The 25,553-nt window shown below is 42.0% G+C and overlaps 1 protein-coding gene across 1 annotated transcript in view; it reads left to right on the top strand.

The window, feature by feature from the left end:
* Window positions 1-1,408: 1,408 nt before the first annotated feature.
* The window catches only part of LOC311058810 (calcineurin subunit B type 1), a 39,712-nt gene continuing 15,567 nt past the window's right edge, over window positions 1,409-25,553 (top strand). The window contains exons 1-2 of the mRNA XM_084076321.1: window positions 1,409-1,691; window positions 18,834-18,873. Coding sequence (XP_083932447.1) covers window positions 1,689-1,691; window positions 18,834-18,873 — 43 coding nt within the window. The 5' untranslated portion in view covers window positions 1,409-1,688. The remainder of the gene's footprint in view (window positions 1,692-18,833; window positions 18,874-25,553) is intronic.

Here is a 25,553-nt window from a genome sequence, read left to right as displayed (position 1 = left end):
TGCAGAAGCAAATAAACAACGATAAAAGAGACCACAAATATGCTACAAATAATAATAGTAGATAGTGCAGGTGAGATAAAAAAAAAGAAGAATTTGGGGTTTATAAAGTTGATCTCACCTATTTAAAAACTAAAATACAATACAAATACAAATGTAATCAGAAAAAAAACATAAAAAATGTATATTATTTAACAACATATATACAACATGGAAACACAGCATAAAAAAAGATAGAGGTGTGTGTGTGTGTGTGTGTGTGTGTGTGTGTGTGTGTGTGTGTGTGTGTGCGTGCGTGCGTGCGTGCGTGCGTGCGTGCGTGCGTGCGTGCGTGCGTGTACTTCTCCATAACTGAGCGCCCCAAACTTGATAGAAAATGGATACAGACCAGTACAGAATGTTGGTGAACATTTGAGAGATAATTTGTAAAAAAAGGAAAGTGGCAGGCCGCCCAGTGCGGCCTGAGGTAAGAAAAGTGCCATTTTCAGACAATACTGGACACTGGACAGGAGACGGCTGCCGATGCCAGCACTTGTGACATACACACGCGTTCGGGGAGACCCCCTCTACAACGCCACACTCTCCGCTAAGCCAGACAGGTGTATTTAGAAAAGTGGCGGGCCGTCCAGTGAGGTCAGGGGTCAGAAAACAGCCATTTTCAGTGCATAGACTTCACAAATTGGGCGCTGGACACGAGACAGCTATTTGCGGGGGCACGTGTGACATACGCATGCGTTCAGGGAGACCCCCTCTACAACGCCACACTTTTTTTTACACCTCTCCCGCTTAGCAGAGAGTGTGGCAGTGTAGAGGGGGTCTCCCCGAACGCGTATGTATGTCACAAGTGCTGGCATCAGCAGCCGTCTCCGGTCCAGTGTCCACTATTGTCTGAAAATGGCAGAAAAGGGCACTTTTCTGACCTCTGACCTCACTAGACGGCCCGCCACACTTTTTTTTTACACCTCTCCCGCTTAGCGGAGAGTGTGGCAGTGTAGAGGGGGTCTCCCCGAACGCGTGTGTATGTCACAAGTGCTGGCATCGGCAGCCGTCTCCGGTCCAGTGTCCAATTTTTATAGGCTATGCAGTCCTTTGAACAGCATTTATCCATTTAGATAATGTTTTAATGTTTAAAAAACGTTTTTGTCACACAGACACATAATATGTGTTATATAGCTTCGTTTAAATGCTTAATTTATAGTTTTAATGTGCAAATGAACCGTTTTTCAATGATTTTCAATGGTTTCTTTTTACTCTAGAGGGTACTCTTATTCTGAAGAGATCGTCAACCGGAAGTCTTATTTCTGCTCCGTTATTTCTGCTCACGGAACACAGCTGATGTACTGTACGTCTGCACCTCCCCCCCGTTGTCTCCTCTCTCTCTCTCCCTCCCCTCCACCACCTCCTTGTCAAACCGAGCCTCCTCCGCTTACTGTCCCCTCCCAACGGGTCTCCCTGTGCCACTGCAGTGAAAGCGTCGGTAAAGGAGCTCAGAGAGGGAGGGAGTGTGTGTGTGTGTATGTATGTCAGAAGCTGGAGGAATAAATCTACGACGAGCCCTTTAATTTAAAACACTACCGCCGTATTTTGAGTTTTTTTTTTAACTACAGCTTCGCGGCCTTTCAAGACACTGTTTTTTTTGTAATCGCCTTTTTTCGTTAACGTCCTCTGGATTTCATCATCCAACCGGCAAGATGGTAAGAAAAAACGACTTGTTTTTATTATTTTCACCCGCCAGCTGATAAAAACTACACGAGTGGGCAGAGGCGAAAGGCCCGTGTCAGAAATGTGTCGAATAATGGCTAATTTATACATTATTCGCGCGACCGTCGCTCGACAAATATGACATCTTTTCAACTGAAAAGCGACACGGCCGCGAGACTGAAGTATTATTCCAACACTATATGTCATGTTTTGACAGTTCGCTTTTCGCGCAGGGCTGCGTTTGTTTGTCCGTTTTGAACACGCGACAACATAAAATACCGCCCTGTGGCGAAGAGGAAACGCTTCTCACTCGCTAGAATACGACGCTACGACGCTGTCGCGCTCCGAAAATCGCCGATCTACAAGCTCACAGCGTGTCGCGGACGCCACACGCTGTGAGCTTGTAGATCGGCTATTTTCGGCGCGCGATCGCGTCGTACGACGGAGTATATACGACGGTGAGGCGTGAGCTGACAGACAGTAAAGCCCATGTCCCAGATATATGCTTCTTATCCCTTCTCGGCATAGGGTAACGTTACTTAAGTTACAGTCCTATTCAAAACGAGGCCACCACGAAAATAAGCTTTAGCTTTAAGATACAGGTTAACAGTGACACATTTTAGACGTCTGTCCCAGCTATCAGCAAACCAAGATCATAGCGTAGGCTATGTCTATATGTTTGGTTTTATGGCAGTGCCATTCCATTTCCCCTGGGCAACAGTTCTATCCACCACCCAGGTGCCCTCACATTTCCCCTGGGCAAAACTTCCATCCATCTACCCCCATGTAAGGATTTCTGGACAGCATGGCGCTCTGTTGATAGTTGCAACACATCTATGCATATTGCATACACATACATTGGCAGGTCTGGCCTTGTGCGCCAAATGAATAGGCCGAGCCTATTTGTATTTAATGTCGGCTCATAGGGAAGCTGACATAATTAGTAACTCGCTGAACTGTATAGGAAGACGAGCTGACTACTTAATACAACGGGGCTCAGTTTGTGTCAAAATAGCCCAGTGGCCAGGGCCTCATTAGTTAGACAGACCAGGCGTCTAGAATTGAGGCCCTAGCCCATATATTAAGCAACCATATATTCATGATGAAAATTTTATAACCCAACATGTCAGTAATGCAGTCACGCGTGCAAGAGTTCCCATATAGACCACTATAGGAAGAACTTGCAGCCTGTCAGAATGGCTCAACTGTTGGTGAAGGTTGAGAGGAGGTGAGAGGTTACAGTTGCTTGAGCATGTAGCTGAATTATCTGATACTAAGGGACCATATGCTGCCTAGCAATCAAGCGCCACCCACATACAGATGGAACCGTGGTTAATGTAAAAGAGATAAAAGCAGCGGCGACCAACCTCCACCAAGCAGAAGTCATGATCCACTCAGGGAGGATAAGCCTACCACTGTTGTTTGCAAGCAGCCCACTCATTCTGACTGTATTTCGCTTTGCTTCCTGGATATATTGCATTGCTGCAGTCTCAGCAGCCTGGTGTCTACCTTGGCTCATACTGGGGCCAGGGGTGAGAATTTATTGCTGAACCTCAGAGCCAAATGCTGGTAAATTCTATCGTTGTTGGAGCAGATTGGCCAATCTACCAGCTACTTTGGCAGGTGACCATCATCCATCACCAGGGTAGTATTCTATCCATGTCAATTATATCTCAGGGGTAACATGCTGATGAAAGCAATGATATGCAATTGGTAATCATGGCACATGTTTCAGAACATCAGACAGTGATGACTGATTGTGGATTTAACGGAATTGCCACGGCACAAGTGGCAATGATTGTCTGACATTAGTAAAATCTGTTGAGCTGTCAAGGGAAAGGTAGAGAGCAATGTTTTCTTATAGGATGGGATTATGTTTAAATTTGACTCTTATCATTTCTAGGTAAATGCATAAGAAGATTGCATGTATTGCTAGCATACTTAGTATTATCAAGGCCCCTTATAAAGCCTTTGTAAGTAAGCCCAACTCAGGGATAGAAATGGCTGAGGGGATTAGCCCAGCGGGAACTTCTTCAGGCCGCTGAGATTTTGGTAATTATTTTCATATTTGCACTTCACTACTCGGGGACCCTCTACCCATCTGCCCCTTACCTCCCCAACACACATACTCTACTAGGCTATGTTACCCAGCGGGAGGTGACAGATGATGTCTTCAGAAGCAGAAAGAAGTGTAACTAGATGTTTGTGCAAACTAGTCTGTCTGTAAGGTCTAGACTGTAGACTGTTTGACAGGTTGTCTGGAGGGAGGCAGACATATTTGTCTGTGGAGGAGGGGGGAAGCCTGTGTTCCTGCAATACCTTACTGTGAGGAAAGGAGTGAGGCAGGTAGAAGAACACGCGTGCACTGTGTAAGCAGAAGAACACTCAACTGAAAAAAGTTAGATATATTAAGATATATTCTTATTAGATTGAATATTTCTTTGTGTATTTCAGTCATTTTTCATGTCTACCATGTGCAATGTTTGTTTACAAAGCCTAAGATGAATGTATTGTTTATTTATATTTTCCAATATTCAATGCCAAAAACACAATTAAATCATTAATCGCAATCATTTGTACATCACAATTGATTGTCAAGTAAAATGTCACTATCATGAGAGCCCTACCAAAGTGTATTGACCTAATGAGTCTAGACACACACACACACACACACACACACACACACACACACACACACACACACACACACACACACACACACACACACACACACACACACACACACACACACACACACACACACACACACACACACACACACACACACATACATGTCACACACACATGTCACACACAGGCAGCAACAAATAGAAGAGCTTGGTATATGAAGATCAGCCAGGTCAAAGGTTAGCCTTGGTTACCGGTGTGGTAAACCTCTAAGCCCTCATAGTCTTACAATAGTCCAATGTCACTCATGACATGGCCTTACTTTGCACAATACTCTCACTGTATATTGGGGTACTTTTGTCCTTGCAGTAAATTAACGAAACGCATCAGTAAGTAAGGGTTAAGAAATATAATGAAAGCCAGGTTCTTGCACCTTTAGATGTTATGTGCGTGTACTGTCGAGGTTTACTCAGCCAAGAAAATGTCAATATATACCTTTCTTAGTGACCACTTTAATCCACCTTGATGGATGTTATTTTTCCAGGTGCCTAATACTTCCTTCTGTTGCACAACATTGGTACTGAATAGTTTGATCATGGAAACGGTGCAAACCAGAAACCACATGGGCTTTTCACTAAATGTCAAATATTTTGTGATATGAAATGTGATAAAACATGGGGAGGAGTTACACTAATGCTAAGATTTATTTATTTGTTTGAATGAAGTGGACGATTCCCATGCATGTGACTTGATTTTCAAGCCTGCACAGCAGCAGAATAATTTGCCTGAGAAAGACAAGCATTTATTTTTATAATAAGAAAATTAGCCTCAGTGCCAATTCACACATTTTGCTCCACTTAAGCCACTTTCTCATATTAACACTGGAAAATATCAGAGGAATCAGTTCGGGACATTGTCCGGTGTTGGTCGTTCACATGTAGCATGCAACAGGAGAATGTCCGTTTCAGATGCGTTCACCGTTCACATTAAGGTAAATACTCCGTTTGATAAGGTGAATACAAAATGACTATCCTTTTTTTTGTCAGAGCAGGTATGGTAGACTTGGCACCCATTGACCACATATATTGACTTAAAATTGCTATAATTCAATTAGTACATATATGCAAACATTATTAATGTATTAGATTTATGATTATTATTATTATTAATACACTATAGTCCTTGCCCAAAATGTCTTGGTGTAATAATAACTATACTTATACATTGTTATAATGCTTTATAAGTATGTTTTATAATTCATTTTAGACAAGACGCAGAGGAAGAGTTGCCTATAATTTGTGAAAAAGTATCCTTAATTAGAAAATACATTGCAATGATTTAAATCAGAAAATCGACCAATGGTAGCTTAAATACCCATGTGTATTAATAGACAAATTGCTTTGAACATAACAGGTTATTACAAGTATAGGGGAGGCCCAACAATAGGATATAAAGAAAGATGATTTCCAGGGAAGGCACTTTCTTGTTTTTGAATGACAGAAATCCACTTTAAGAGGTGATGAACACCAATTAGCTACTAGTTAGCAAGGGCTATCATAGCAAAACATAATCCTGATTCTGCATAGTGCCTCCAGCTTTACCGGGCGCTCTAACAAACTAAATTGGCCATGTTGATGAGTGCGCATTCCCTGCTGCTCCAGTGACTCCTACAGGTTGGTCGAGGGAGTGAACTGGGAGTGATGGCGTGTTCCTCCGCACCAAGTTGTTATGCCTTCCTGCTGAAACTCCTCACTCTCAAGTGAAAGAAGCACCTGACTATGTGTCAGAGGTAGCGCTGCAACAGTTAATCAAATTGATCAATTTAATAGATTATATTCATTTAATAAAATCATTTTTTTGGGGGAAAATGTATGTGAAGTGTAAGATTTTCATAATAAATAGTCATTGTTTAGAGTATTTTTTTACCCCTTTTTCTCCCCAATTTATTTATGTCAATGAATTCCTCCCACTGCTTGCCACTGCTGTTGTACTGGCTCACCTGCCAGTGAGGAGCCCCAACCGGAAGGACATAGAGCCTTCCTACTCCTCCCATGCAACATTCCCAGCTGCACCGCCCTAGCCTGTAGGAGTACGTCGTGCGGTGACAAATATCCCCCTCCCTGCCCGCCAGTGCCCATCTTCCCTTTTCCAAACACGGGCCAGTTGTGTTCGTATAAGGACGGAATTGGGTAGAAATGTTGTCATCAGCCACTGGAGTAGTGTGGTGGTGTTAACCTGCAGAAACACTTTCCCCTCTCACTATATTTTGGTGTTTTCACTGTTTGTTTTGGTAGACAAAGATTTTTTTGGTCCACGTAAAAAAAAAAGGGTGTGTTTGGTGTTTTCACTGTTTTTGTTTTTGAGAGGACCAAAAACATCCCTGTCTACCAAAACAAACAGTGAAAACTACAAATACAGTGAGAGGGAAATGTGTTTGTTTATACAGGTATTAAAACACTACACTACTGCAGTGGCTGATTATTGTTGTTATAGGGAAATAATTGGTAAAAAAAACAAAACAAACACAGGGCAAAGTTACATACTGTGTCTTTAATCTCAAGTGTGACACACCCACTGTGCATCTGTGACATGCCCACAGGCATCAAGCGTTGGGTGGATCAAGCGTGATGCTGAGCTCGGTATGTGTAAACGCACCGTTAGGGATTGTGTAGTGAACGCATTGTACGCAACCCCACCACCACACCACCATAAGATCAGAAAAGTTTATTCATTGCTTACCATTTAACCAGTTACAATTAAGAAATTTGTAACTGGTTATTACTAATGCCCAAAGGGACGCCTGGAGGCAGCCGCCACGTTACAAAGCTGCAAGTGCTGGTGCTGCCTTACACAAGTAAACACAGAGAAATAAATACCTTGTTTTGAAGAATAACAATATGTTTTGCACTAAAATTATGATCTGAATTTTTAGCTTTGCATCAATCAAAAAGAACGCAGTTATTAACGCAAGATGAGTGAGGCAATAACGACACTCAGCACGGCATATCTACAGTAGTAGATTAGGGACATTTTCTTCCTACCAGCCAGTGTGCCGGATGGTCCATAATTTTAGAGCCCGACCGATGCCAGACCCCCGATTACCGATGTTTTGACAGATATGTCAGAAATGTAATTTAAAAAACTTTTATTAAAGTTGATTAAAAATGTATACATAAGAATTAATCCACAGGAAGAACATACAGGCACTCCAGCCAGTGCACCCTTAGTCTGGATGTATAGCATGAACATCTATTTATGGGCCTTGAGAGCACCACAATGATGCATGAACTTGAACATAACATTTCTTAAAAGTGCTTTAAAAGTCCTCACTCCTGCAGTGACAAACATCTTTGGCTTGCGCTGCCCCCTCTGGGTTTTTAAGGAGTATTGTCATTGCATCGTTATATGCAACTTGCAACCTTTGTATATACTAGTTTTTTTTACGACCACAGTAGCAGTCTATAGCAGGTATAGAGTGGTGTGCAATATGCCATACACATAGACACTTTCACTTTAGTAGAACATTGACTGCACTTACGAGCAATGGTGTTTGCTTGAGCATACAGCTTTCGACATTGTCATATACTGTATCATCATCATCTGTCATTTGATCAGTAATAAACGCCAGGTGTATATTTGATTTGATATGCACACATACGCTGCGACTGACAGCCACTACGCAGTTCACTACTTGTGTTATTCTCCCCTTAAATGCTTCATATGGGGGGATGTATGTATACACGTTGGGGGGACACTACTAATGATGTTAACTAAAAGTCCTACATTGTGCTGTGCATATCAGATTGCACTTCAGCGCTTTGCTCCAATTCAAGGGATTCTCAGTGATATTAGATTTTCAATATAGTGGATACCAGGACCCACAGGTAGTCATTTGAATGGGCCCCAGTGAAATGGAATAAAAACAAATATATAAATGTATATACGTGTGCTTGTGCGTGTGTGTATAGCGGCCCTCACATCTAGAGTTCGGGCCGCTACACAACCTCACACCTACGTCACACCTCCGATCAATATGGCTGAGTCATAGTGTCGGGGGTAGAGCCATATGAAATCTGTTTTATTTTTTCCCAAATTCTGTTTTTTTTCCATTTTAATATTTCTGAATTCTGTATTTTGCTTTATGTATTCTCAGTAAATTATAATTGATAATTTTATTCTAACTACATCATCAAGTCTTTATCTAGCAAGCTTCCCTGTCCATAAAATTCAGTGGTGGGAAAATAAAATAGAATATGCTCTGACACATGACTAAATGGCACACTTGCAATAACACATTAGTCATTATTTGACACATGACCTCATTACAGTATATTTATTATTTATCACTTTACTGGAGTATTTCGAATTTTCTATACTTTAACTCCACTAGCCTACATCTCGGAGGCAAATATCATACTTTTTACTCCACTACAAATGTTATGAAAACTTTAGTTACTTTGTAGATTTTAATTATCATTACTAAACAACAAACATTAACCACAAGTCTTCAGCCCTTTTTAAACTTGGGCTATTGTCAGCCAGATTCACCCCGCTCCGTTCAGAAACAGCGTGGTGATGTTACATCGCAGACAGACTTCTCCCGAAAACTGAATTTCAGCCCAGATTAGGGCCAATTCTGCAATATTTCCGTGTTTTATTCCAATTCCATTTTTGTTGGTCATTTCCGCGATTCCGTCCGCGATTCCCTTAACACGGATTTCATATGGCTCTAGTCGGGGGATTTGTCAGAGTACCCGGTGTACCAGTCTGTTTGTGTCCCCATATATGGAGATCTCTGTATCTGTCAGTCCGTGTCTCTTTTGTGCCCACATATGGAGATCCCTGCTGTCATTATGGCCATACCCTGTATAATGGCATGCCCATATATGGGCATATTGGTTGGATTGGCGGTTCTGGATAACTGGATATTTATATATGCCTATATATGGGCATATCAGGTCTGGTTATGTCTGAGTCATAGTGACATACCTATATATGGGCGTATCGGGTTTGTTTATGGTTATGTCTGAGTCATAGTGACATGCCTATTTATGGGCATATCGGGTTTGTTGATGGTTATGTCTGAGTCATTGTGACGTGCCTATATATGGTCGTATTGGATTTGTTTATAGTTATGTCTGAGTCATAGTGAATGCCTGTATTTGGGCGTATCAGGTTTGTTTATGGCTATGTTTGAGTCAGAGGGACATGGCAATGGTCTTGCCTAATATGGGCATATTGGGTTTGTTTATGGTTATGTCTGAGTCATAGTGACATGCCTATTTATGGGCATATCGGGTTTGTTGATTATGTCTGAGTCATTGTGACGTGCCTATATATGGTCGTATTGGATTTGTTTATAGTTATGTCTGAGTCATAGTGAATGCCTGTATATGGGCGTATCAGGTTTGTTTATCGCTATGTTTGAGTCAGAGTGACGTGACCGTGGTCCTGCCTATATATATATGGGCGTATCAGGTTTTTTATGGCAATGTCTGAGTGACGTGGTCCGGCCGGCCGGCCAAAGGAGGATATATATAATTATTTATTTTCAACAAATTGCAGTTTAACTGTTTAACTTGTGTTTTGTGCTTTTTTTAGTAACCATACATCGATATAACTTATATGTTGAAAATGTATCAGAAAATGAAATACAATCTGAAAACTGTATTTGTAAAAGACATGATCATGATAATAATACTAGTTGTCTACAAAGTAAAAAACAAGGTACTCAGAATGGGCCTTTGGGGAATGACTACAGATAGCAGTAAGCAATGAGCTAGTTGACTGATGATGATGAACTCAATTTTGCTTGAGTATATAAAACTCCTGTTAACAATACTAACAAAACCGGTTCAAAAGTTCTACACTGTTTTGTCATTAAAATATTAGTTTTTCATCAAAACACATATTACACCATACATTGTTGCTCTTATTTTAATTTGATGTCACTCATGTTTTGAGTCACCTAACCGGAAATCAAAACAAACGTGCTATGCAATGTTCTATAATTTGAGAGTAAATCACTGATTGAATGTACTTCACTAGTGCTGTAAACATGCTTGCTTGCTGCATAAAAAATATTTTCGGACGTGGAGCGATTGATGCGCCTAGTAATTAATGTTCAACAAGAGGCGAGCAGGCAGATAGGGTGAGTTTAAGCCTGATTTACTTTGTCATATGATGGTGTCAAGTGCTGAAAATAGCCGATCTACATGCTCATAATGCGTTTCAAGCTTATAGATCTGCTATTTTTGCCAGGGGGAGGGGCGGGCATGTCGTGATTTGTAGAGAGGCAGAGTAGACTAAGACTTGAATGTTTCTGGAGGAGAGAGTGCATGGATGACAGTCCATCTGCTGACACAGCCACTACTCCCGCATTCACGTTTGTATTATATTGACATCACTGTAAAACTGTGTGGGAATCTTTTACATTATATGTGCCAAATTTGAGGGAATCAATTCAAATATGTGCAATCCCGCACTGAAATTGCTGTTATGTGCAATGTTGTACTACTGGGGACACTTGATAAAGTAAAACTTGACTGAGGGCAGCTACATCAGCGACTCTTTAGTGTTGATTATAAATTGTATTATAATAAGCAGCTCTACAAGCTCACAAGATGTTGCACATCGTAACGCATTGTGGGTAGATCAGCTACCTTCGGCGAGTATAAATTGAGCATTATGCACGCAGTCGACACTTTGCATCGCTGGTTTTAAGTGCATCTCGCCAGATGCTTCATTAAATTTGACCTGTTCCCCTTTTTACACGTAGCATGTCCTGGTGTCGGAAAACGAGTAAAATGCAGCCACACATCTTAGATTTGCTTGTAATGTCTGTTTTGGAGCGCCAGGCGGCAAATTGACAGCTAAGCTATTTAAGTGGCACCGAAATGAAGCACTGAAATCTGCGTTATAATTTGTCATTTTAAGGCATTATTTTTATTGGTCTGAGCTGGCAAGTGGAAGGTGTGTTCTGCTGGTCCAGAGGGTTTAAATATAAATAGTACTTCCGGGCCAGTGGGCCATTTATAATGTCGATCCCTGACTGAGTGAGTCACAGACCTTCGTCCATTCCTAAATAGTAAATTGTATTCTTATTGGTTAATGGTTAATTACCTAGTTAACAAGTTTCAGTTATCATGACATTTTTAAATGATTATAAATGGTCATCCATACCTACAATTGAAGGTTGGGAATAGAGGGTGGTAGAGTTTTACATATAAGCTGCTGTAGTATTATCTATATGTGATGTTCTGCTGTACTTGTGTGCTAGTGATGCGTGGGTCAGCTTTGTGACCATGGATAAACCCTGCAAAATCAGGGCTAAAAATGAAATTGATTAAAAGCATGCTTTTCAAAATTCTGCCTTGGAATGAAGTGATTCAAATGATGATCTCGAGTAAGCCTCGATGACGTCTCAATTGTTGCCAGCGATAAGACGGAAAAAGCCCTGCAAAATCTGTGCCCTCAGGTAGCATGTTTCTTGGTCCTTTTATGTTGTGGCTGGGTCTGTGACTGTCTATAATTAGCCAGGGTTTTTGTGTCGACTGTAGCAACGGGGTTGAACCAGTGCCGACGCCAGACTGTTCATCATGCAGGATGTGTGTTGTTGTGTGCCGGAGGCCTAATTGATTCTGAATGAAGCATGCATTATTGATGGGCCAACATACATCTCTCTCTCTCTCTCTCTCCTGTTCTCCACACTCTATTTCCTTAAATATATATTTTTTCGTTTGGTCTTAGAATCGCTTGCTTTACCATTTTCCTCTGTCTTTATTATAATTATTTTCTCCATCTTGCCATTTCTCTTTCTCAATTTCTCTCCAATGCTATCTCTCTCGCCTCTGCATATTTCTTAAACATTATCTCTGCAATGCTTGATTAAAATATGAAGAGGGTGGTCTGATACAAACCTGCGTACTTTATTACTAAAGAGAAGAACTAATGGTTATTCTCGATCCCAGTTTCTAGCGCCGCTGACTTTAAGGCAGGCCTTAGTTAGTAACCTCATAATCCTAAACACTAAATCTGCTTTGCCCGTAAGTCCCTTTACCTCCAGGGACCCTCTCTCCAGCTCTAACCTAGTAATGACCAGCTATAGCTGACGGTAAGCCCACTCAAAGGGTATCCACCACCAATAACCCTCTAGTTTACAACCGGGTAGCTCAGTCGGTAGAGCACAAGGTCATGGGTTCGATCCGGGGCACCGCCAAATCGGCATGTGAGTAGCACGGCTCGGGTGCGTGCGGCTACTACCGGCTAGTCGTGCAAGTACTGGGAGTTGATGGTAGGTGTTGCGCACCAGCAATCCATTCCATCTCCCATGGATCTAGGGCTTTATGAAACAGGTTATAGTCCAGCACTCTGGCTGATACCGACAATTAGCCTCTCCGACCTACTACTACAAGCTCATGTTGTGAGCTTGTAGATCGGCTGATTTCAGTGAAGATATTTAATGTAGAGACAAAATAGAAAAGTCACTAGTATAGAGCTCTGAGGGAACTCCGGTCAACCAGTACAGGGTTTAAGTGGTAGGTTAAGTAATTCTTGGGACTAATCCTGCATTACCCCTTGGTCTTTGCTGCTTTTAAAATACTGCAGCGGCACGTCTGGAGTGAGCAGTTTCTGAGCAGTGACCCTGCAGTAACCCAGCGCATGACTTAACTAGAAAAGTGCGCTCTTAAGAGCGCAGATCCCCACCAGGCTGGGTGCTTAGAGTGTGCCCAGAGCAGCTGGCTGGTGTGTTCATTCATGGACACTTTTAAACTATTCATCTCCATGTGTGTAGTCTCCCTGCTTCAAGTCATCCACGATGTTGCTCCCGGTGCTGAATTTTATATTGTGGTAGAAACTGACAAGCTGTTATTGTAGGGGAGCCAGACTTTGGAGGTATTCATTCCTACATATTAACCTATTTTGTGTTAATAATAAATCAACACTATGCTTTTTTTTATTGTGTCTTAACACACTTGAATTACTTAGAAAGCAAAGGACTGACGGCTAATCTGTGTTTGTGTGTGTGTGGAACCTTGTACTGTTAGCTTTTAATGTTGTTGATCTAGGAACTGTGTCTTATTTTTGTGGATGCACTTGCTGTATGAGGCCCTGCATAAGAGCATCAGCTAAATGTTTGAAATGTGAAATCTGGCATGCTTGACCTCGCCCATTATCCTGCACATCCCTTTTTATCAGTGAATTACAGCGCTGCAGCAGTATTGGATGTTTTCATTGACGCTGACTCGCTGAGGCGTGTGTGTGTGTGTGTGGTCTCTAGCTGACATGCCTGCCTGCATTCCTCGATGGAGAGCTGCACGATAATTCTGATGCTCATCCCTCTCTCTCTCTCTTTCACTTTCTATGTGTCTCCTATTTTCTCTCTCTCTGGTATCTCTCACGGCTTGCAGGAACCCTCCCCCATCCCTCCTCCTATGAGGGAACTCCCTACCAGCTCCTGTGTGACCGTTCAGCCTGAGCTGCCAGCCACTGCCAGATTGAGGCATAGTGGAAAGTACTGCAGTGGTAGATGAGATGCCAGGACATAGAGGGAGGGCGAGAGGGGGGGGGGGCACACACACTTATACACACCCCAAAACCTCTCCCCACCATGCAGTTTTTTTTGATGGCATGCTCTTATAACCAGCCCCCTGCATGGCCCTTGAGATTTGAAAGAAGTTCCACTTTGGCTTTTAGCCACAACAGCATCAGGGCTCAAAGAATTGCGATGTTGGGTTGTCCATCCACCTCTTTGGTCCCGAAGAGGTTCGATTGCCTACCGATTTCAGTGACCCCATACTTTTATTTTATTTATTTTGATATCTTTAGCTCCATTAAGGGAAGGTATATTGCAGTGAGCTGATGAAAAACACTTGCTTGACTACATCATTGAACGTTTGAACCCACACAGAGCAGTACAGCAGCAGTTTTCTACCCTATATGATTCAGTGTGTTCACCCATTTCCACAGCCTTTCATTACACCACACTTGTAATTTTTCAGTTTCACTGGTAATTGATTCATTTTTTCCCCCTGGCATTTTTATGCTTCATTTCGTGACAGTGGCCGTTATTTATGAAACAAACGCACAACAGAATCTGTCGTCAATTTGACATGTACGTTGCAGCCTGTGATCAAATCTCACGTCAAGGTCACAACTTGTGGACGGATGTTTGAGCATGAACTTGCAGTGGAGAATCTGACGGGCACTGAAGCATTTCAAGCCATGTACTTAAAATATGTAAGGCATGTAAAATATGAAACTAGGTTGTAGGAAGGCGCAGATTGTTCTTGCCAAACATTATGGGAATGATAGGTCGGCTGCCTTGATGAGAGGATGAACCTTTTGGTTGAAAAGTTACAGGTCATTGGGCGCTGATGGCGCATACCACATATAGGCTCTGAAGCAGCCTGATAGCAAGTCGTGGGTTCGATACCTGAGCCCGATGGCCTTTGCTCTGTGTCACTCCCCGTCTCTTTCTCCCCGTTTACTGTCAGTATTCACTGGACTATCCAAATAAGGGCAGAAAAGCCCCAAAATCATGATCGGACTGTCATGAAATTGATCAGGGAATGGTCAGTAGGCTGTCCCAAATTACATTTTGGGTAAAAAGTTCAAAATTACACAATAAGCTAGCCATATCTCAGTCAGGACCAGATGGATAACAAGAGATGTTGGTGTGAGCAGTGAGCACCCGTAGATTTGATGCTAATTTGACAAAAGCATTCACAGGCGGCCGTCAGTGTCGTCCACATGCCTCAATTTTAGCTTCCTGAAATTACCAGTGACACCAACATGGCAACAGCCTAGTGCATGACTGTCATCCCAAACAGTGGAGCTAACCAACAGCACAAACTAAACAATCTAAATTAAAGTACTCTTACAAAATCCTAGATAACACCAACAAATGGTACATGGTAATTAACACCTACTTATAGGCATGTGGTTGGTAGACTTATAGTATGAATTATAAAATTATACCAGATCTAATTTGATAATACAGGGAACATCATTTATTTTGTACCAGCCAAAAATGACAAATAGCTTGTTAGTATATTGCCATGTATTAATATTACTATATATTACTTTTGATTTCAATATCATAACATAAGGGGTATTTGCATAATTGTGAGTGGACTGAAGGCAGACCTGCAAACCCATGAGGGCTGAAAAAACCCTGTTGAGGTGTCCAGGGCATGGCTTGATCTACCCTGGCAAATATATAGCAGCCTCAGAGTAACAATTTATAATTTGATGACTCGATCTACAATTCAGTTTACACACATCTTAACTAACGAACAACTGTCAGCTGCTCTGAAGTGAAAATTGAAGACCCCATATATGATTTTCTTTTAATTATCATTATTATTATTTTAGTATACATAACTGTTTAAATTCTTGAGTTTCCATACACAATTATATTTTGGCTAACATTTTGTACCATGCATGTACTGATAAGTGCACCATAGTTACACTGATCTATAAGCTATCAACACATTTCATGATTGCATTGTTAGCTTGTAGATCTATTTATTTTTTACACTCGACTTGACACCCTCTTGCGATTACGTGTGCTGACGGTACCACAACTCCTTTAATTTATTTCTAATTAAATGAAATTCTTTGACCTAATTTGCATACGGGCGAACTTGATACCCTCCCAGTGAGACTTACCCGTTTGATTGGTGTCAGTGATGCTTGTATCTCAGGCTACGAATGGACACAAACACACACACGCGCGCGCGCACACGCACACATACTGTACACATACACACACTTTAAATAGAATCATGAACAGACAACAGAAGTTATTTCTTGCATGAAGTGGGAAAAGTCAGAAAGTTGGACAGAGTGGCTGGTTAGTCTCCGTCATTTACCAACCACAGAGGAAATCTACATGTCATTGGTGGTTGGCGGGTGCTCATTTTGTTCCCTGGTAATATATTGATATTTGAGTGGGTCCTTAGATGTTCTGACAGGACAACATTGATACAGGAACGGTATTATCTTCTTATGGCTGAACATAATTTCACCATCTTATCTGTATGTGCTTCTGTCTATCCGCAGCTAATCTAGCAAACTACTACACAGAGCAGTGTCAAATATGTGTAAAATCTGTAAAGTTCAACTGTATTATTTATATGAATTTAGAGCTCAGAGCTCAGACCCACCATCCCTCCAGGTTATGGAACAAATGTTGCAACGGTATCGGAATGGCTCTAGCCAATCCCTTTTCCCCCTCTTTATTCACTAGTACACTCAGGATTTAAATTGACTTTGAGGATTCTACTGTGTATCTCTGCGTTTTGCGCTTGTCCATTTGGTTATATTTGTACACACTCAGTTAAATTAACAGAAAATGTCCTTGGTTGGTAGTTACACCGTGACTTCAGTGCTTGTTGTCTGTCAATTTTTTGGCAAAAATTTGAAAATAGAATGTCTACAAGCTCACAACGCGTCTATGGTGCTTTATGAGATTGTAGATCCAGCATTTTTGCTATTTCTGTGTGTTGAAGTATAAAATAGAGCTTAAGTTTTTAACATCTACTCAGGCTTTTGTGAGCACTTTAAGTCGCTTGATACAGTGTTTAGATATTTAATATAAATGTTATCAGACACGCCCTTTTCCTTTATAAACCCATTGTAACTTCAAACTACATTTTAACCATTGTGGACTCATTGAAAACACACGTCCCTGGTTCTGGTGACTGATATAAGTCCTTCTAAAACGTGAGAGGGCCGTGTTTTTTCAATTACTTTTTTCATTTATTTTGTTAATTTTCAAAAAAGCATGTATTGCTTGTAAGTATATAGAACCAAAATTAGTACAAGTACTGGACATTGTCTAGCCCTAGTTATTATTTTTTGTTAATAATCACTGTTGGCTGATGACCAACACTCTCACCTTGTAGCGGAGCACATGGAAAGGCCAGCACTGCAGGAATTGGACTCAGTGTCCCCTTGGAGAAAGTACACCTGCTACTTCAGTGCGTGCGTGCGTGTGTGTGTGTGTGTGTGTGTTCCATTGCATGTGCTTTATGTTCGTGAAGCCTCTGTTTTATATTCGAGTACTGGAGTAGTTGGCAGTTTCTTCGTTGTCCTTAAATTGTTATTGGTTTTATCACCAACACACTGATGTTGTTTTTGTTTTTTGTTTTTTTAAGATATTTTTTTGGGGGCTTTTTGCCTTTTTATTTTTATTGATAGATGACAGTAGGCTGACAGGAAATGGGGAGAGAGATGGGGGGGTGACACGCAGCAAAGGTTGTCGGGATCGGGAGTCGAACCCGCGACACGCTGTCAGGCTGGCATTGCAGCCTAGGGTGCCTGGACCGCCACGCTGCGGCCCAGGCCCACACTGATGTTGTTTAATGTATTGTATTTACTCCATGATACTGTGAATGAGTTTAATTACTCAGTGTAATCTCTAGAATAAATAAAACTTGAATGAATGAATATTGTAAGACAAGTTAGACAACACATGGAAAAAAACAAAGAAGGAATACAAGGAAAGTAAAGAATAATGAAAGAGAATGAAAGGAAGAAGGAATTAAGGGGAAAGCAGATTCAAAAGAAAGGCAGAAAAGATGGAGCAGTGAAGAGGGAAATAAAGACGGGGTGGCCCTGTGGTTGTAGGTTTTTAAGTTTATAATGAACATTTTTATTTATTTCAGCTTATCAGAGCGATCAAATGGTTCATCTAAAATGAGCTTTCATGTGGTTGCTTGCTGGTTTTAGGCTTAGATTTTACCATGTCCAAGTCACAACCGGGTTAAAGTTGGTTAATGCATTGATCCCCCGTCTAAAGTAGTAGTATGTCCACAATGCTTTAGCATTATTATGACAAACCAGTTGGGGAACATTAGCTTATAGTTTCATTTCTAGTTATCAGGTTGGGCTTTTCCAAGAAAGTCTGTCCATCCAACAATTAGTCCCAAACAACATGTTTTGAAAGCTCGTGGCAGAATGGAAGCACGATGGAATTTGCTGTGCACCTTTATACATAGAGGATGAACCCTACAGATTTTGGTGACCCCTTGGCCTTTCCTCTAGCCCAAACTTACACCAACATTTCCACTTGCACACAAGATCAAAGTAGGGTGTAAGGGACCGTATGACCCCTACAGGCCATTAGCAGGGCTTTTAGACTCTTATTTCCCAGATTCTCATTCTCTGACAACTGAACCACTTAAATAGGCGCTCTACAATTGATGTGATATGACACATTGTGAGCTTTTAGATTTAGGCTATTTTCGCTAGTTTAACATTTGTATGACAATCTTGACAATCTTTCACAATTTGTGCCTGTAATGAGTGATTATAGGCATGTCAATGAGTCATTGACCATGTCCTTATTAATGGCATGCCCAAAATGGGGACGGCCAGTTGAAAGTTGACTGTTAAAATGTGTACATTTTGATGGCTACTGTGCGTGCGTGTTTAAATGAATATGTTTTGGGTTAAAACTGCAACTGACTCTTTCTGTCTTTCTCTCTTCTTTTTTGCAGGGAAATGAAGCAAGTTACCCCCTGGAAATGTGCTCACATTGTAAGTAAAAGTATCATCCCTTCTTGTCTGCTGTCATGTCATTGTTCTTGGCCTGGTCGTCATTCAGCCGACGAGGGCTTCTCTGAAGCTGTGTTGTCTACGAGCTGCATGTCAGGTCACACCTTTGACCCTGCCTGGCCTCCATATCTCAGAGCCTCCTAATATTGGAGAGGATGCAGAACTTGATGTACTGTATGAGTCACTTTCCTGTGTTGGCTGTTCAGTCAGTATGATGATAAACTGACAATACAGTTATGGAGACCAACCATGTCTAATTGTGATGACAATAAAAGACAACAGTTGTGTACAGTTAAGTACACAGGTTTAAATGAACCCTGAAAGTATAAAAATGGACCCATAAGAGTACATTTAGTGGACTGTATGGGCAGCAAGTCAGCGACATTCCAACACGGTTTTCTTTGGTGCTTTATACCTCCTTTTTCTCCCCAATTTATTCATTATGCCAATTCATTCCTCCCCACACACATTTGTGTCCTACTGACTCACTTGTCAGTGAGGAGCCCCCACAGGGAGGACATACAGCCTTCGTCCTACTCCTCCCGTCCAACACTCCCTGCTGATAGGTGCCACCCCAGCCCGTAGGAGTACCTGCAGTGACAGATATCACCCTCCCTGCCCGGCTTCCCACCTCTGAACATGGGCCAATTGTGTCTGTATAGACACTCAACAAAGCCGTATGCACCACGGTGGTGGGCACGCACTTTACCACTGCGCCACCCAAGCGCCTCACTCCAACACTTTTTACAGCCATTGGAGAGTGCAAGCCTATCTTTCTATATGCTGTGATGGTTACAATCACCATGTGTGTGTGGAATTCCTGCAATATGCTCCTTTCTAATTTTCTATTGTATGCATCAACTTTCATTGGTAGAACGGGCCAGGCTGAAGATGTCTTGTTGGTTATACCTAACGAGCTTAGGCAGAGGAACATCCCTAAGTGTAGGCTATCCAAAGGACAATGTCAGTGCTCAGAATACCCTCATTGTCATTTTAGAATTAGTTTCCGCTTTTCAACACAAACATAGGCTGGCTATGAGTGGCTAGGACCTTTTGTGTTGTGTTGACAGTTGGTCTAACGACCAGATCACGCTGACAATCCTGTCATAGTGGAATATTGTGTGAACATGTGTTGCCGTTAAAATACAATGTGGGTTGTACTGAAGTGTCTCAAATGGCTGTCCGAAACCAGATGCATAAATCAGAGTCATGGACAAATAGAGGACAGATAGGGTGTACTGTCCCCTATCTGTATTGAGTACCTGCAGTGTTAATGTAACAAATGTGACCAAATTAGGCTACATTTGTACTTCTCTCTATTAATATAATTGCCTTGTGGTTCCACTTCCGGTGTTATCGCTTCAGTCGTATTCTGTTGTGTTGTTCTTAGTTTCTGATATGTTGTAGCTATGTTCTAGCAGACCACCTGTCCAATTTCCTACACATTTAGCCTAAAAATCAATCAATCATGCCTGTAGCCTTTGGATCGTCTACTTTGAATTGTTCAGAATACATTGTATTCGTTCTTTGGGCAATATTTTGCCTCAGTAGCGAACCCCTCTATCTTTCTTCTTCATGTAGTTTCTGCCACACTGGATGCCTTACGGCCCTTTGCTGCCTCACACAGGTCAGGAGTATCTTCTCTGTGCAAATTATTTACACCGCGGCAACGTTCCCTGTAAAGTGCACGTGTGCGTGCCAAATCTATCTAGTGCAGATAGATTTGTGTCTTTAGTTATCGCCTGTTTAACTCTGTCTGGTAGACCACAACAACGCATGGACAGGACGACATCATTTTCACTTTCAATCACATACAGTTAACTTTTACTACTCCAAAAATACATCCCTCCACCTAAAACAGACATCACTGCCCTTTTGCACACACAATGACGAGCTTAAGCGCAGCTTCAGCAGAAAAATGTAATAATGTAATGCTTCAATTTACCTGAGTGTGTATTGTTACATGCTACTATTTCGTTCTTTCAACGTTGTGTGCGTGCGTGTACGCCACACAACAGATGCACACGTGTGTGTGTTTGTTACTCTGCCTTTCTAATTTCTTTGCAAAGACATCGTCATGTGTGTGTCTGCGTGCGCCCCCCTCCATTCCACCAGACAGTACTAACGTGTGTGTGTGTGTGTTTGTTACTCTGCTTTTCTCATTTCTTTGCAAACACAATGTGTGTGTGTGTGTGTGCGCTCGCGTGCGTGTGCCCCTCTCCATTCCACCAGGTGTGTGTGTCTGCGCTGAGTGTGTCTGTGTGTTGTTACTTTTTCCTTTGCAAAACGGTAATTAAGGCTACTAACTTTATTGCAAACTCCCCTCCTCTCTGTTTGGAAAAGTACTGCCCGCCCTCTGTCCCCTGCGCAGTTACTGTGTTTGTGTGTCTCGCTTAATAGTATATAGTATATAGCCTATATTGCTGGCTACGCGGCCCGAACCTCTAGTTTGTTACAAATGAATAAATGAACACTGCAGATTTTCTGTGTAGGCCTCTGGGACTAGCTGTAGATCAAAATATCTGAAAATGCATAAAGCCAATTCTGCTAATAACGCCTCAGTGCAATATGTGACATCAATCAGTTAAGGCTTGTGAACAAGCTTGTAATGTGAGCTTCAGATTTGCTGTATTTGCATTATGTCCATAGACCCTATTATTGTCCACCAATCTGTTTCCTAGACTACGCTCCACCTTCTTTGCCTGGGTAAAACATTTGTAACTCCCCGGATCCAACAGTAGTTGGCTGTGGTTGGAGACGATGGAGAAACAGGTGTTTGACCAGGAGCTGAACCCTGGAGAGACTGTCTGGGATCTGTTCAGCCTGTCTCCTCCGCTTAGTTACTCTGTCCCTTTGACTGGCCGGCCCTTTGTCTCTAGCTTCATATTTTGTCTCCTGTTCAGTGTCTGTCTTCATTCTTGCTCTCCGTCTCTTTCTTCGTCTTGACTCTTTTCCCATGTCTCCTTTTATTACCTACCCTCTCTCTCCCCACTCTCTGTTTACCTCTCTCTGACCTCCCAAGTGTCTTTCTTTCTCTCTGCTTTCACTGTCAGCACAGTTGTTCAGCCCATCAAGTGCTTGGACAGACATGCACTGGTATAGTGAAGAAATCAGAATCCGCTTGATTGTCACAGGTTTACAGAAGTACAAAAGTGGGTGAAATTTGTTTTTGTGCAAGTTCTATCGTTTTTGTTACATCCATGGGAAGAAGAAGAAGAAGGAACAAGGGGAAGATAGATCAATCAAAGAATCAAACAAATGATCTACATATTTACACATGAATGATGGTCTGGCCTGTCACCTGCTTCATCGAAGCCCTGCACGGTCCCAAGACAAGACGATGGTTCACATGTGCATACAGTAGACCTAAGACAAGATATGAAACTATACACTGGCTCACCTGTACATAGAACCAAGACAACTAGACAAGACATGAACGTATACTATATACTGGTTACCTGTGCATAGAACTAAGACATACATGAACCTCACCTGTCCATAGACCTACTGTAGGTTGACGATAATTATAAATGTGTGTAATGAATTATTAGAAGTTCCAGGTTTGCAAATTAGGTTAAATCACACATTGTGAGACAGGAAGTTTAGACTGTTTTTAATTAATTAAAAGGTTAGGGTTAATGATTTAGTTTGTTTTCTTACTTTTCTGTATCTCATGACAGATCTGATGTGGGTGCCTCCAGTGGGTTAAAGTGGCAATGCTTGGCAAGGCAACACTGCCCTCAGCTTTCAGTTTGTTAAATGTTTGTTGATAATGCAGACATGATCTGCAGCATTCAGCCAGAATCAACTGTAGCAAGAATGAACCTCTACCTAACTTCATTCATTCATTAATTCATAAAGTGAATAGAATAAACATATAAAGACATTTTAAGTGCCACAACGCCACTCTCTCTCTCTCTCTCTCTCTCTCTGTGCGTTTTCTTGTTTTAGACATCTCCCGTTATCAGTGCAGCGCTTCGCTGCTGCTCCCTGAGCCAAGCTTAGGTCAGGCAAAAATTGAATGGCCTACTTGCGAGAGGGAGCGTAATTAGACACACATAGTCATGCGCTCAGACACATGCCTAGTCCATGCAACCACACATGCAGTATGCATTGCACAGACAGAACACACCACACACACACACACACACACACACACACACACACACACACACACACACACACACACACACACACACACCACACACACACACAAAGTCACACACACAAAACTTGTATTGCTTTCTTTACCCCACACCCATACAAGTACACACATAGCAGAAGAGCAACAGCCGTCTGTAACCATCGCCTGCTACTAACACCACCCACCCCACCCTACCACACCCCACCCCCTGCCTGCAGCCACCTAAAAATAAACGCTCAGCTGAAGGCCGGAGTTCCTTGTTGCTAGGGGTTTCCCTGAGGGCAGGAGCCAGAGCCTTCTTTGGGGTGGGGCTGGTGGGAGTTCTCATGATGCCACGGCTATAAATATCCGCCGACAGCATGCTTCCGCACAGCCTTCACTCGCTTCGGTGCACGCATGCAGGCGGGAGTACTGTAGGTGTACAGTGCATTAGCGGAACGCTGCTGGTGCTAGGACCACGCGGCCGCAGCAATCTGCCTAATGCACACATTAGGCCCAGAGCCGAGCACTGCTCAGCCTTCTCTCGCCACAGTACGACACACTCTCTGCAGTGTGGCTCTCCCCTAGCAGTGGCCTAAATGAGAGGTGACAGGAGAGAGAGAGAGAGAGAGAGAGAGAGAGAGAGAGAGAGAGAGATGAAGCGAGAGTGAGTGTGCTAGAGAAGGTGTGCTCTAGTTACATGTGTGCGTGTGCCTTTTCTGACCTGATTTCCAGAGCCAGGACGACTGTATTGTTCCTGCAGGAAAAGTTTATTTTACAAATGATTTATTTTCTGCTAAAATCTCTTATCGGTTGATTGAGGGAGTGAATGTGAAACTATTGTAAGCAATACTGTCTGTCTGCGCTCAGTCTGTATATCACTTTGTCAATTTGTCCACCAGAGGGTGCTCTAAACGCAGCTCATCTATGCACACCTCTAGGTTTTGGGACCCTTGTTTGGGAAAGAAATACATACATATACTGTATTGGGAAAAATAAAATAACATTTGTCATTGGCTATTTGAAGCTCTTTGCCTACCATGTGATCTTTGGAGACTGAAATTGCTATATTTTTGACCTGTTGATGAATATTCATTCATCATGCAGGCGAATTATTCATTCATTAACAGTTAAAACAATATAGCAATTTTTTGGTTCCAAATGTTCTATCAATAGAGATTTAAGTATTTTCTAATGTAATGCATTTTGTGGATAGCCATTGTACTGTATCTGCTCATAATGTGACACTCAAGCGTGCAGTATTTGTCATATCTTCTAGGGCTCGTCCGGATATAATTATACAGGCTTCATATATCCATTGGGGTTTCCGAAGGGAGCTCCAAATATTTGTTCTAAAAAATAAACATTTAAACAATAGGAATATTATTGTTTCATAATAGGAATATAATATGCACTGAATTGACACAAAACTCGAAGTTGTAGGCAAATTACATCAGTGAATACACTGATGTTACTTAAAACCAGTGTGCTTAAACTACAGTGTAATGATTTTTACCAACCTTCTTTGTATAATAATTTTGATGTCAGGTTTTGAAACCATAGCCAGTATTCTGCGTCAGTGGTCAATTTGTTGCTTGGAGTGGAAAGTTTGGTCCTTGTACTATGTTTATATCGGTTCCATGGGCAGTTCTGGATAACCTGATCTCCATTTATGCCTATATATGGCCATATTGGTCAGATCAGCGGTTCAGTACATCCGCCGCGCCTATCCAACCGAGTTAACACCGGGCATCGCACTCCCTCGGGCGATACACACGCCAAGTTTGAAATGGAATCGGTCGTCGGTTCTCGAGATACGCAGAGGACAGGTTCTCTCACACGCTTACATGCAGAGTTATGTGTCTGTTGTCCAACAATGTAATGCACTTCCGGGTAAAAACAAAAACGGAAAAAGATATCAATTTTCCCCCTTTTGTTTTCACCTCTGGGGGCACCACCTCCTTTTTTGTGTAGAAACAGGAACTCTGTTTGGCTCTCCCCTTTCTTAATCCACTTCCTCCCGGGTGCTTCTGTGTTTAATTCTACCAACAACAACACTACATGTTTAGGGCAGCGGTGCTGACAGATTCTGCTGTTCGAAGAATCTGTCTTGAGAGATTACTTCCCGGTTGATGACTTTTCGTGCATATTCAGGTCAAATTTGGAAAGACTGATTCTGGTGGTCATTTGATGCTTAATGCCACCTGCTGGTGAACATCTGTGCAGATAATCCAAACGCAAATTGAAATTTTAATGCCTACCCCAAAAAACGAATGTCCAAATGTTTAAGTAGGTGGGGCTAGCCCCATTATCTTATATAAATGTACTTCAACTCAGTGAAAATGGCGACTGGCTCGGTGGCGGTGTCAGTTTCATAGGATATTGGGCCATGCAACCAACCTTCTCTTATTTACCCACCCTCACACATGTTGCTCGTGTGTGTGTGTGTGTGTGTGTGTGTGTGTGTGTGTGTGTGTGTGTGTGTGTGTGTGTGTGTGTGTGTGTGTGTGTGTGTGTGTGTGTGTGTGTGTGTGTGTGT

This window comes from Gymnoscopelus microlampas, assembly GCF_963454915.1.
Source record: "Gymnoscopelus microlampas genome assembly, chromosome: 13".
Lineage (NCBI taxonomy): Eukaryota > Metazoa > Chordata > Actinopteri > Myctophiformes > Myctophidae > Gymnoscopelus > Gymnoscopelus microlampas.
The sequence above is the reverse complement of the archived record's forward strand: the minus strand, read 5'-3'. Positions and strand labels throughout refer to the sequence as shown.